Here is a 13500-nt window from a genome sequence, read left to right on the forward strand (position 1 = left end):
GTCACCTTGCAGCTGTGCCATTGTACAAGCATGCCACGGTGCAGCTGTGGCAGCATACAGCTGTGCAGCAGCATCGCTGCCTCCCGAAGCCACTGGCTTTGCTCAGCTCTGCACTCCCTCTGGTCTCAGCCCACAGAGCTCCCCCTCCCTGCTGTGCTCCAGCTCTTGCAAGGCTCAGGGGATCTAATTATAAAAAGAGCTAATTATATTAATAGGTTAATTAAGACCGTGCTGATTTCAGATACCAAAAAGGAAGGCTTTAGCACAAGGCTGGAAATCAGCCTCAGTGTTTTGAGGCGTGTGGTGGGATGGACCCTGGGGCAGTTGAGTGAAGCCAGAGCGGGTCTGAGGCACGATGGCCCCAGGGGACCCCCAGGCATGGGCACCCCACGGCTGGGTCTTGGCTGTGTTGCGTTTGGTGATGGCACAGGAGGGCAGGAGCAAGCCAGGATGCTGCCGTTGCTGCACGTGAGGCCCAGGCCTGCCCAACGGTACCCAGGGATGCTGCCTGTGGGGTCCAGCTCCCACGTGTCACTGATTGCTGGACAGGATTTATTTAGCACCCGGGATGCAGACTGCTCTGGCACCCAGGGAATGGGGTTCCTGCAGCAGGAAAACCACCTCACCCCACTCCACTGTCCATTACCCATGGACATTTTAAATCGGAAACTGCTGCTTTTAGGCTTATTTTGGAAGGTGCAAAGGAATGGGTGGAAACCCAGGGCTGTCCTTCCCATCCCAAACAATAAATACATGTGCATTGGGTTTGTGTTTCCACACCTGCAGCAGCAGCTCTTGCAGCCCAATTAGCGCTGCCTCACCTGGTGCCGCTCGCTAATTGCATGGCACTGGGCTGCCATCCTGGCCACAGCTTGCTATTTCCAGCCCGGTGCCCGCCTGGGAACCTGCACCACTGCCGAGCCGCAGCCCTTCGCTTGATGGCAACGGTTGAAAATACCCGCTGCAGCCCTGGAAGTTGGAGGCAGGGGAGAAAATCAGGTGGGAAAAGATGTGAGAAGATGGGAAAAGATGGGAAAAGATACATGGGAAAAGATGGGGGAAGATGATGGGGGAAGGTGGGAAAAGACAAGAAAACATGGGAAATCATGGGAAAAGATACATGGGAAAAGATGGGAGAAGATGATGGGGAAGATGTGAGAAGATGCGAAAAGACAGGAAAACATGGGAAAAGACAGGAAAAGATTGGGAAGACGATGGGTGAAGATGTGAGAAGATGGGAAAAGAGGAAAACATGGGAAAAGACGGGAAAATATTGGGAATATGATGGGCGAAGATGTGAGAAGATGCAAAAAGACAGGAAAACATGGGGAAAGACGGGAAAAGATCGGGAAGATGATGGGCGAAGAAGTGAGAAGATGTGAAAAGACAGGAAAACATGGGAAAAGACGGGAAAAGATCGGGAAGATGATGGGCGAAGATGTGAGAAGATGGGAAAAGAGGAAAACATGGGAAAAGACGGGAAAAGATACATGGGAAAAGACGGGGGAAGATGATGTGAGAAGATGCGAAAAGACAGGAAAACATGGGAAAAGATGGGAAAAGACGGGAAAAGATGAGAAACCTCGGGAAAACACGGGAAAACGCATCCCGCCGGCGCGCTGGGGCTGGGAGCGCTTCCCTCCGCCGCGGCGGGGGCGGGGGCGTGCGGGGGCTGCCCGGGGCCGGGGGCTGCCCCGCCGGTGCCCCACGCGTGTCCCGCGCCCTCCCCCGCCCCGCGGGTGGGCGTGGGGGCGGCGCGCGAGGGGCGGGCCGGGCCGGGCCGGGTGGGCGCGGGGAGGGGTCGGGCCGGGAGCGCGCGGAGCGGCGCGGAGGGGAGCGCGGGAGGCGGGGGGGGGGGGCGGGGGGGGGGCGCGGGATGCGCTGCCCGGCGGGGCCGGGAGCGGCCCCCGATGGGATGTAGCGGGCGGCTGCTGGGACCCGTCGGGGGCCGCCGCGCCTCGCTGCTCCTCACCATGATCCTCTTCTTCACCTACTTCTTCTACTGCCTGCCGGGGCCCTGCGAGCCGCTGCCGCCCGCCCTGCTGCTGCCGCCCGCCGCGCTCCCCGACGGCGCGGGGCCGGGGGCGGCGGGGCCGGGGCCGGGGGCGGCGGGGGGCAGCCGGCGGTTCCCCCAGGCCATCATCGTGGGCGTGAAGAAGGGCGGGACGCGGGCGCTGCTGGAGTTCCTGCGGGCGCACCCCGGGGTGCGGGCGGTGGGCGCCGAGCCCCACTTCTTCGACAGGTGCTACGAGAAAGGGCTGCGCTGGTACAGGTAACGGCGGCGGGGCGGCGGAGGGGGGGGGCTCCGGCGGGCGGTGATTGAGCGCCGAGCCGCGTTTAATTGCTTCCCGTGCAGCGACGGGGTTGTTCTGCAACAGGCTGGTCCGGGCGCGGCAGGTCCCGGGGGATAACGGGGGTTCAAGGGGCTGGGATGGCGGGGGGGGGGCAGGACGGGGGGGGACGCACACGGATGCGAGTCCCTGGCGGGGATGCGGCTGGAGCCGAGCTGCGGGATCCCGGGGGTGGCAGCTTTGACCCCCGCTTCGCTGGGCTGGGGGCCGCTGCTGAAGTGGGGAGCAGTGGGAGTGCGAGAGCCGGTCCCGTGTCCCCCCGTGTCCCCCATCCCACAGCTCAGCCAGCCGGGGACAGGTGGTAGGACGGCCGGCAGCAGAAATTTGCTTTTTTTTAATTATCTAGGCTTTGCGATTTTAACCTTTAACGCTTTATTCTCAGCCATCCCACTGTTTCCCCACTGGGTTCCTTTAGGAATTATTTTATTCGAGTGGCTTATAAAAATAAAGGGAGCGAGGACCTGGGCTTGCAGGAGTGGGTTTGATCCTCGCTGCACCTCGGAACAGGGAGCCAGCGGAGGGGAGGGTAAACCAGTATCGCCCAAATTCCTCGGTAGGTTTGTGTCAAAGGGCAGAGCTGTATTGATTCAAGGGACTTGGTTGGGTTTTGAGGATTTCAATAGAATTGAACTCTTCAGGCGATAAAGCCTTCGGAAGAGCAGCTACTGTGCATGTGGTGTCTATTAAACTCCCGTCTCCTGGCCAGCTCCGGAGTGGCCGGGCCAAATGAAGCCGGAGCTCTAAGTCCCTTGAAGCCAGTGAAAGAATCTGGTCCGTTATTTTGAAGAGAGTCCAAATGTGTAGATTTGTAAAAGCACGGCGGTGTTCTCGGTGAAAACATCTGAAAATAATAAAAGGAGTAGCTCTCCCTGTCCTTCCTGCCTCTCCATCCTATTCTCCCCGAGCCCCGCGGGAATACTGTATTTCTTACATGCTCTTAATGTTTCCCGATGTTTTGGGGGAGGCTGCAAATTTGGCAGTCCTCGCCAAAATAATAACCTGTGAAAATCAGCGTGTTTAATGGAAAGTGTAATTTTAGTGGTAATTTTACACGCAGGATTTCGGCTCTGTAAGACCACATCTGGGCTGTAAAGTTATTGACTTAACACACCTTCAAACACAGTAAGTAGCGCACTTATTTTTATGACTGTATTAATATTGCCGTGATTTATTAGCTCATTTCTCAGTTCCATTTGTATCTACGCTGCTCTAGAAACAATAATGATGATAACTAATCTTTTTGGGCGAGGATTACAAGATAGATCGTGCTTGGCAGAATGGGAGTTTAATGACTGTGAGCACATAATTAAAGTGTGGAAGATCGAACGTTTTCATATCGCTCGCCATAGTCCAGTGAGACGTTTGCAGGATGGACCACACTGAGAGAAGAATAAATAAATCTTAGTTTTGGATTGCTGTGTAGTGAGTTTTTAGTGCTGTAAGTGCTTGCAGGGAGCCTGGCCTGATACCAGCGAGATGTTTTAAGATGATTCTGCATATGGTTATGGTAAATTTGGAGAAATCGAGCAGGGAAGGTTTTCGGTGTGGCCAGATGCAGCACGGGGAAGTGCTGTGCTGTGCTGGGAAGAAGTTGCATCCTTCCTAGTGAGAAAAAAAATCAGTAGATGTTTTGCTTTAACTCTGCATAGAATAAGTGTGTTTTCAATCACATGCACAACTATTTTCCTTAGTTTTCTCTTCTCCTTGCCTCTCTTGTTTTGTCTTCCTATAAGACCTTCCTATACTGAGGGGTTTTTTTCCTCCAGAAAGCCAGACAGAGCTAAATGTTTAAAGCTGGGGTGTGTTGGAGCGGAGGAAAATAGAAGTTGGACAGAAGTTCAGGTTTTTCCAATGAGTATCTCAAAGTGGTGTAAACATTTTTAAAATATTTGAACTTGCTAGGAAACCAAAATTACACCAACTGCTTTTCATGCCAAGATATTTGGCCCGAAGGCACCTGTAGGTCGTTGCTTGTCTTAAGTAAATGTGGGGGAAAAAATATTCCCTTGGAAATATTGCCACAGAATTAGTTTGTTCTTTCTTGGTCGTTCAGTCCTGTAGCAGTTTCACTGCTGGAGTATCTGCTTGTGGGTGCCGAGTAGTTTACGTTATAATGTTGTAAGCTACTGACTGAAACCATCTATTCTTACTGAGTGTTTTATTTTATTTAAATTTGAAATAGCCCAAAGTCCCTTTTTTTTGGAGTAGTTTTTTTTGCTAGTGAAAAGAAGATGGTCTGCAAAAGCAGCAAGCATCTCGTGCAAAATTCCTTGAGTTATTATAGGTTTAGCTAATTATGAGGAGATTAAACACCTTTTCTAGACTGCAACATAAATTACCTAGTGGATAATCCAAGCATAACGTGACATTTTATCCTAAAGCAAAACACTGTTTTATTTTTTTTGGCACTCAGTACTGCCTCATATAAACATAAATAAAAAGAAGACGTGATGGTGGCGTGCCTGCCCCTGTGCTGGCGCAGCGCTCCGGGGAGCGCGGGTGTCCCGTTTGGGGACCAGGGGGACGTGTTGGCTGGCTGGGCCATCTTTGGGGGAGTGTGGGCGATGGCCAACGGGAGGAACGTAACTGAACCTGAGATGTTTGCGGGTGATATTTAGAACATCATTGCAAAAATCTGAAGAGACATCCAGCCTGACGGTGCGGGGCCAAATTCTGCCCTTGCTGGTGTGAATTGTGAAAAACTGCGCTTGTGGGCCAAGTCACTGCAGAGTGTAAGGGGTGTAACCCCCTCTCTGTCTGCAGAGCAGCACCTGCGTTGAGCTCAGGGACCTCTGTGTGAGGGGGAACAGAGTCGAGGTCACCAGCAGCATTTGGGGTGCTCGAGGCATTTGCATTTCATGCGATGCCTGTGCGAGCGGAGCTGTGGGCTCCATGCCCCAGTGGGCTCTCTGGCGGACACTGCTCCGCTGGTGACATTTGGGGGGTGTCACTGAGATCTTTGCCATGGGACTGTTCCCTTTTTGGCTGCCGGATCTGGGCTGGTTTTCCACGCAGCTGCCTGGTGTTGCTCAGGGGTTTGGACCGCTCCATCTGCCTTGCACTGTAATTCGGTGCAGCCTCGGCCGTGCCGGTGCTGCGGGGACAAGGGCTGGAGACAGGGCGGATAACAGCGGCTTTGGGGCATGCAGGCAGTGCAGGGACAGGGCTTTGCAGACACTGGTTTGCATCAGAGAGAGTTTGCGGGTATGGATGCTGAGGGCATCAGCCTGATGTAGCTTTTCCGAAGAATAGTTTCCTTGTCTCCATCTGCTGAAACTTTGCAGTGATGCTTTTCCTCTGTCTTGTGTTTCCAGGTATGATCTATCATCCGAGTCCCTCTTTTCCGCCTTCCCTTCCTGCTGTTTTTCCGCTAGCCAAAGGGAGAATTACACAGGGCCAGGGCTCCCCGCGACCCTTGGCGTCCCGGGCGAAGCACACACAAGGCAGCAGCTGCTGGGATTGTGCTCTGGGCAACTGCGCCCTGGCTGGTGGAGCACACTGCAATTCATAGGAATTGTAAAGAATTCTTTATGTTTTCACGGTTTGGGCCAGAAGCAGTAAAATCTGCTATGGGATGGTTAGTCACAGTTGGCAACCGCCTGCCGGTGAGTGGCCAGGCTGGAGCAGGCACCGCCGCTGAGCATCCTCTGGTGCTGCAGAGCCGTCCCAGAGCTCTGAACCTCTCGGAGGCTGAATTTAGCTTTTTATTGCCATTTTCCCTTTTGATCAGATGCAGCGCATGCAGGTTTGCATGCAGGGGGAGGAACTTTTCATGTGGTTCGTCATGCATTACACTGTGCTTCTGTTAAACAGTGCTGGGGGGGTCCCAGCTTGGGAGCATCTGTGTGTGCCCGGGGGAGGCGGATGGAGAGAGCTGCTACATGCGATGTGGGTTTGTTGTGTTTTTCTGTGTTTCCCCCCCCACTTCAAACTCATTCATGGGAGCTAATAACGTTCTTGAAAGGCATCCAGGATTTCTTGAGCCGGACTTTGTTATCTCCGAACCTTGCAACCCTGAAGCCTTTGAGCGGCAGGGAAAGGACGCGGCTCCAGCGCTGCTCTTTTGACTTTTGCTGTGAGTGTTATTGGCAGTTGAAAAGTAGAGCTAAGTAGATGCCTTGAGGGGTTTTTGTGTGTGTTGTGATTGTACAGACAGATCAAGACACACTATAGCACAAGCTCTTGAATAAAACCTGACATTTCAGCTACTCTGGAGTCACCAGGCTGCGTTTTGGCACGGAGCTTGTATCCCTTTCCAGGGAGAGCTTTTCACAGGCGCGTTTAAGAAATACATAGGTGGGAAGAGACAAAAGAATCTTGTGAGGAGTCAGATGGCGATGCACTGAGACCTGCACCGGGACATTATCTTTATTCATTGACACCAGCTAATCTGGTCTCCTGATGGACTCACGTTTCAGGGCTCCGCAGCTGAGAGTGGCCCTTGTTTTTCTTGGTGCATTTGCAGAAACTCAGTCCTACAGCGTGCTTCTTGGGTTGATTACTTCGTGATCTCTTCTTTCTTTTTTTTTTAAACTTTCTTTACAAAAATAGAGCCTTTCTGTGTCAGCTTCCCCTATCCTCAGCCCCATGGTTGGAAAGTAAATCCTAAAATGCCAAGGAAAAATACGGGAAACCTGAGAAAAAGCTGTGATTTTGTAACTATGAAGAAGATGTTTTGAAGCTTTTATTTAATGGACAGTGGCTTGGATTTGCTTTTATGCAATGTTTAGGTCCCAGCTCTACACTTAGTACAGGGCTTAAGCGCTGTGTGCGTCCATAGCAGCCAGCCAGGGCTCCCCGCGACGGCGTGCCCATGTTTTACTGCACTGCCTGGGCTCGATGAGCGATCTGCAATACGTGCAAAGTTTGGTCTGCTGCAAACTGCTTTCACGTGGGATTAAAAATAGCTTTTACTGCCATGACGAGGAATTAACATTTGAAACTGTTTAAAGGCATCCGAGGCTGATGTTATTGAGGGCAGGCAGGGGGGCTGTGCCTGCCTTGTTTAGGGGGCTGTTCCCCCCGGCAGCGAGGGTGCGATGGGGCAAGGAGCATGACTTGGCCCTCCTGCCCCGCGCTTTCCCACTGACGTTATTCCCTTGCTTTCACGTGGCGGCTCCCAAGCCGTGTCCCTCATCCGAAGCCCACCGAAGCCCACGCAGTGGTGCTTGCTGGTGCCAGCAGGTCCGTGGCTCTGAGTTCCAGCCTGGCTCGGTGCAAGGTGACGCAGAGCCGGGTCGTTCCGCACGTCGGTACGTAGGTAGTGTCAGGCTGAGGCGGTTCAGGCGGCACGTTGGCTGCCGCTTCTGGGACAAACGCTGTGACTTGCAGAGTGGAACGAGTTGCGGTCTTCCCGAGCCAGGAAGGCTTTCCCTGTTGCTGTCTTTTAAATAAATGGTGGGTTTATATCCAGGCTGTGCAGTGGGGTGTGCAGGAGTGACCTGAGTGTCTAAAGGGTTTCCAGTGTTGCTATTGCAGGCTGCTTAAATCAATCCATAAAGCTGGACACCTAGAAATCATGGGGCTGGTTTTAAAAACGAATATTATGTGAACCAATACCTTTAGAAAATACTTCTGTATTCATGCCTTTTTTCTTGTGCTCCCCTGGTTACTCTTCTGTAACCTCAGGGGCCTGGAATTTAAGCGTATAAGCATAGACAGGTTTTTTTATCACTTACATGTAACTCTAGAGAACTTCTGAAAAGATGTCAAATATCATGAAAAGTTCACATACAGCAGTGAAAGCTGCGAGGTTTCTGTTGGTTAAATTATTGAGGGGCTGGAGAAATAGTCATCACGGAGTGAGAGTGAGTTTTGGAGTTTCTTCTTAGAAGTATTATGGGGTTTTTTCCTAGATTATTTTTAGATGCAGACAGTGACAGAAGGCGGAAAAGGCCAGTGGATTTAGAGGGTGCTTTTATGCAAGGAGAGACTATTACTTAAGAGAGTTCAAAGCTTATTTATAAAACGGTAATTACCATCCCCTGAGACGGAAGTGGGCAGCTCGCGTCGAGGCGAGGAGGGGGTTACAATAGTTAATTGGCAAATATGCTTAAAAGCTTCTTCCTGACCTTTTAAAAAACTTTTTGCTGAAACAGGCTCGGGCAGAGAGTGAAAACCTGACTAATGAAAGGCCAGGTTTAATACCAGGACTTAGCTCTAAATGGGTTTTCAAAGGGCTTTGGAAATCCTCCTGCTTAGGGAGCCAGCCGGCGTCAGAAGGATGCTCCCGTGTCCTACGTGACCATGCTCTGCCCCAGAACGAGGTGGGGCTCCAGGAGCTCCAGGAGCTGGGCGAGACCCCAGCCTGGGGGCTTCTTCCCCACATCCCAGCTCTTGGGCTGGCTGGCGGGGCTCGGGCAGGCTGGCATCGCCGGAGCCCCTCGAGGTGGTCTGCTCTGCCCTCAGCCAGCTCCATGCAAGATGCCCCCGCTGCTGCCCTCCTCCGTGGAGCATCTCGGGCAGGTCGGTTTAATACCTGCCCTTGCTCCCATGCTGCGCTCTCGCCCTGCGGCGAGGACCAGCCGTGTGCGGTGGGCGCGATGGAGGTGCCGCGGGTGCCGGGGCAGTGAGGGGGTTGGCGAGCCCTGGCACCCCTGCCAGCCTGCCCTCCATACCCTGCTCCAGCAGCCTGAAAAATCATCAGCTTATTTACCTGGGAGTGGGCAGCAGAGGAACCAGCGGGACTCCTGAAGCCCCTTCTGTGCCTCCCACCACATTTTTCTGGTACATTTGTTTAGAAATTTATTAAAGTGAGGAGCAGAGGGATGTTCTGGATGGCTTCCTGGATGCCTTTGGAAAGCACGTGGTTGAAAGCCTGGCTGGGAGGCATGGGGTGGAGGAAGCCTGGCCAGGTCTGGTCCAGACCAGCACCACTGGCCTGGTTTAAGCTGAGTCTTTCCTTGAAAGAGGATGTATGGGCTGGATGTGGGGATTCACAGCATGTGAAGCACAGGCCTCACTCCCCAGCAGCTTGTGGGGCTCCTGGGGACACCGTGTGTTGCTCTCATGAGCCAGGGTTTGCAGGGTCTGACTCGGATCTCTCTAGCGTCCTGTCTTACCCTGGGCTTGTCCAAATCCATCCCACTGAATGGAGTGGGTGGGTGGGGGACAACTCTGCTCTGTAATAGAGAAATGACAGACACATGGTGTTTGCACACAAGGAATATATTGCAGCTTTCTGCAGATGTGCTGGGAGCCCAGGGGAAGTGGATCTGGTACAGATCTGTGCAGAAGGCGCAGGTCTGATCCTGCACCGCTCCATTAGTTACCGGCGCTCTGCCTGAGCTCCTGGGCACCGTGTGTCTGGCATCACAGCATGTATCGTGCGTCCTGGGCTGCGGGGGGGTCCTGGGCCGTGCAGTCGGGGGCTTTCCTCTTGGCAAGGTCTGAGGCCCCAACGTGTTGGTGCTCAGGGCACGGTGTGCTCATGGCTGCTCAGGTTTTACATGCTCACCTTTTGTGGTAACAGTCCTGGGTGGAAAATTCACAGCAAATCATTTGGGTTTTTGCCTCCTCCTCCCCCTGCGCAGTGGCAGCTCGCAGATCACAGAAGTCTAAATGTCTTCAAAATTATTCATGCCTCTCTTAAGTGAGTCACTCTTGGTCTGAGAGTCGTTTGAAATGCAAATGGAGAATATTGCAGGCAGGCAGGCCATGGGGGCGGCAACCAGGGCACAGAGGCAGCGTGCCCGGCTAACTGGGTTTGAACCTGCAAGCCATCCCGATGCACTGGGTTGTGAACGCCTGATGCCGTGTGCTGCCGGTGTTTGCAGACAGCAGGGATGGCTCTGCCTGCGGAGGTCCAGGCTTTGCACGGCTGAGGTGCTCCAGAGCCACAGATCAAACAGAGCATGCCTGTTGTGGCACGGGTGCTGCTGGGGACACGAACCGCCCCGACCTGGAGCATGCAGAGGTCTGGGACCAGCACTGTTTGAGGCTCAGATATGGGGTGGAATGGCTGAAATGAGCTTCTTGTAAGCAGTTGCAGAAAACTTTGGCTGTTTGGGCTATTAAAGCACCAGCACAGAAATGTTTTAGGCGGCCAAGGGGAATGGCAGCACTTTGGGAGTGGGATGTGCTGCTGGGTTCTTCGGGAGTGATTCAGTATGACTGAGCGTGTCCCGCTGAGGGTATCCCACGGCCAGGCAGGGCTACAGGGGGAATGAAACACTCTCCCAGCCCAGCCAGCAGCTCTGCAGTGCTGGGGGTGGCACAGGCATCCCAGGCGGCCAAGATCGCTGTGCATGTTAACACACAAAATTGATTACAAGCAGGAGAGAATTACATTAATATAGTCACTTGTCACTGAGGTCTTATTAGTAATCTCCACTCATTAGTCTGGAGAGAATAAGGATGTGACCTTGTTAAGCGCCCTTGCTGAGGGAAAGGCTGACCACTTTGCTATTGATTTATTACTTAGCCCCTAAACAGCTCGGGTGAGCGTGTCCATGCCTGTGCACACCTACCTGTGGGCGCACAGGGGGTGTTCCTGTCATCGGGATAAAGAATTGCCCATCTCCTCGCCCGTCCCTGCCTGCACCCTTTGGGCCAGTTCAGCGGGGGACTTAGCAGCTGCTTTTGGCAGGCGCCGTATTGTGCAAGAAAAAAACCCCCAACAACCAGGACCTGCCGGTGATTGATGGGAAGGGACAGGACAAGTGACAGGTCCCGTCCCTGGAGGCCACATCACGCCTCTGCCTCCTGCCCGGCACTGCATGGTGCTGCTCGGCAGGGGCTGGCAGACCCTCCTGCATCGCCCAACTTCCCAGCTGCTCCGGAGCCTGCAGCATCCCAAACCCCGGTCCTGGGGGGACCTGGGCAGTGGGCAGAGCTGCTGCCTGTCCCCCCGGCTCAGCTCCCTGCACCAGCACCCGGCCGAGGGCAGGATGGCTGCTCCGTGGGTGCAAGCAGGCTCTCTTCCTTGCTGCAGGTGAAATCAAGCCCACAAAGCAAACAGCCGCACAGCGAGGAGGGGACCCGGGAGCAGACCCCTGCCTCCCGGCTGTGGCCAAGGAGGAGACCCGGGAGCAGACCCTTGCCTCCTGGCCGTGGCCGAAGGCCGAGCTGCCCGCGCTGTGCCCGAGCTGCCTCCGCAGCGCTCTGCCTCTCCGCACCCATGGGGCAGGGTCCCTCAGTGCCTCTGCTGCCTCTGCAGTCCTGTGTCAGATTGTTTTATTTTGTTTCCCTTTCTCAAGACAGGCTGTGGGTGCTGATCGTGCCCCAAAGGTTTCCCCTGTCTCTTCGTGCCCAACGCCTCGCACCACATGCCGTGCCGTTGTTCCCAGTCTTGCCTGTGCTGCTGAGCTCCCCTGTAATTCCAAGTGACAGCACACCCCCACGGACACCCTGCCAGGGATGAAATGTCAATAAGAGTGGAAGCGAAAGAAATCCTTCAATTACTGGGAGCGTGGAGGGGGCTCGATAAATGCCATTGATCAGATGCTTGTCAGCGCAATCCCTCATCACTGCCACTTGTCAATGGATGCTGCGGAGCGGGAGGGGACCGCTGGCCACCCGTCTCATCCCCAGCCGACACAGCCCCGTTGTGGTGGTGGCTCTCCAGGGCCGGGTGGGTTGCTGATGGCTGGGTAGAGCTTTTCCCAGCTGCTTGGACCTGGCTGGCCGGGACCTGCCGGCTGCATCCCTGCGAGCGACAGCCCGGTGGGGTGTGTAGCCAGGGCGGGCAGGGGGTTATTCTTCAACGAGAGCATCAGCTGCTTCCTCCGGGTGCTTTTATATTTCAGAAAATCATGTTCCTAAGCCACACAAGCCATGAGAAAAATTTCAAGGGGCTGCTGCCAAGTACTTTTGGCTGAGAATTTAGGTTTTGTTGAGGGAAGGGATCATTTGTCTCCATGAAAAGCCCATTTTGGGGGGAGGGAGGGAGCTGAACGTCCCCCCACAGTGTGAGACCCAAGCGTGACAACCTGCATCCGCTCTGCTGCCACCCGGGTGGCGCGGAGCTGCCGCTGGTGCCTCTCCTTCACAAAGGAGCCGGCAGGCAGGGGCTGGGCTGCTGCTGGGAAGAGAAGGGAGAAAAGCATCCCCAAGGACCTGATCCTGCCCTGCAGGGAGGGTGTGCTGCTGCCGGATCAGCACGCGTGTTGGAGACAAGGGTCTGATGGTGATGGTGGGAGCATCCCAGTACTCAGGGCTGGGGCAGGGGCTGCGTGCAGGAGTGGGACCAAGCCTGCCATGGCCGGGTGCCATCCTGCCCTCACCTGCCAGGTTTTTCTGGGCTCCAGGCTGCGCCTGGCCGGCTCCTGCAGCTGAAGTCTTGCTTTATTATTTATTTGGAGCTTGTGTGAAGAGGGAGGTGTTCCAGAGGGATGGCAGTGCTCTGCAGCTGCCCAAGTTTGAAGCTCAGACCTTGTCTTAAGCAGCATGGGTTAGGTGCAAGGGTGGGGGTTATGAGCACTGGCAGATGGCTCCAGGTCACTCATGTGCCTCAGCTCCATGATTGGGGCTCTCCAGGTCCCTCGTTTTCTTCTAGTCGGTGATGAAGGCTGTCCCCAGTGCCCGCCCCCCCACCCCAGGCTCTAGTGCAGGTCCCTGTCTCTGCAGCATGCCCGGGCTGTTTTAGGAGACCACCAAGGACAACTGCTGCCACAGTCGCCCAGACCTGCCCTGGACCTCGGGTTGCAATGGCGGGGGTCACATTGCCCTGTGCTGGGCATTGCAGCTCATCTCTGGTGCTTCAGCTGCATCCCACGGGTGAGGGAAGGTGGCGTCGGAGCCTCGGGGAGGAGATGGGGCTGCTGAGTCTGGTGCAGCCTGCGCCGGTCCCAGTGGGTCGCCATAATTAGCCCAGGCATGGGCTGTGAGCTGGCGTGCCAGCTAATTACCTGCCACACAGATGGGAGGGATGTGTAGTGTGGGTGTGAGCCAGCCACCGTGTCCTCTCTGAGAGCGCGCTCGGTTTGATCCTGATCTTGTTACAAGGCGGATAACAAGTGATAGCTGTGTTCAGTTCTGATCTTGTTCTGTGTATTAAAAATTAATATTTCTCTGCTTTGAGGTGTATGGGGAAGCGTGTCAAGGTTTGCTGCATTCACGGGGCGGCTTACCAGGGATCACAGGAAGGGCTCTGCCTTGTAAAAGGTTCATAAAACTTGAGTTACTGAACAGGAACCTTGAACGAGCGATT

At 54.5% G+C, this 13500-nt stretch overlaps 1 protein-coding gene across 1 annotated transcript in view; it reads left to right on the top strand.

The window, feature by feature from the left end:
- Window positions 1-1872: 1872 nt before the first annotated feature.
- HS3ST6 (heparan sulfate-glucosamine 3-sulfotransferase 6) overlaps window positions 1873-13500 on the top strand; it is a 40607-nt gene continuing 28979 nt past the window's right edge. Inside the window, exon 1 of the mRNA XM_055708772.1 lies at window positions 1873-2272. Within this exon, the coding sequence (XP_055564747.1) occupies window positions 1911-2272 (362 nt within the window). The 5' untranslated portion in view covers window positions 1873-1910. The remainder of the gene's footprint in view (window positions 2273-13500) is intronic.

The sequence above is a fragment of the Falco cherrug genome, chromosome 4 (genome assembly GCF_023634085.1).
Source record: "Falco cherrug isolate bFalChe1 chromosome 4, bFalChe1.pri, whole genome shotgun sequence".
NCBI classification, from domain to species: domain Eukaryota; kingdom Metazoa; phylum Chordata; class Aves; order Falconiformes; family Falconidae; genus Falco; species Falco cherrug.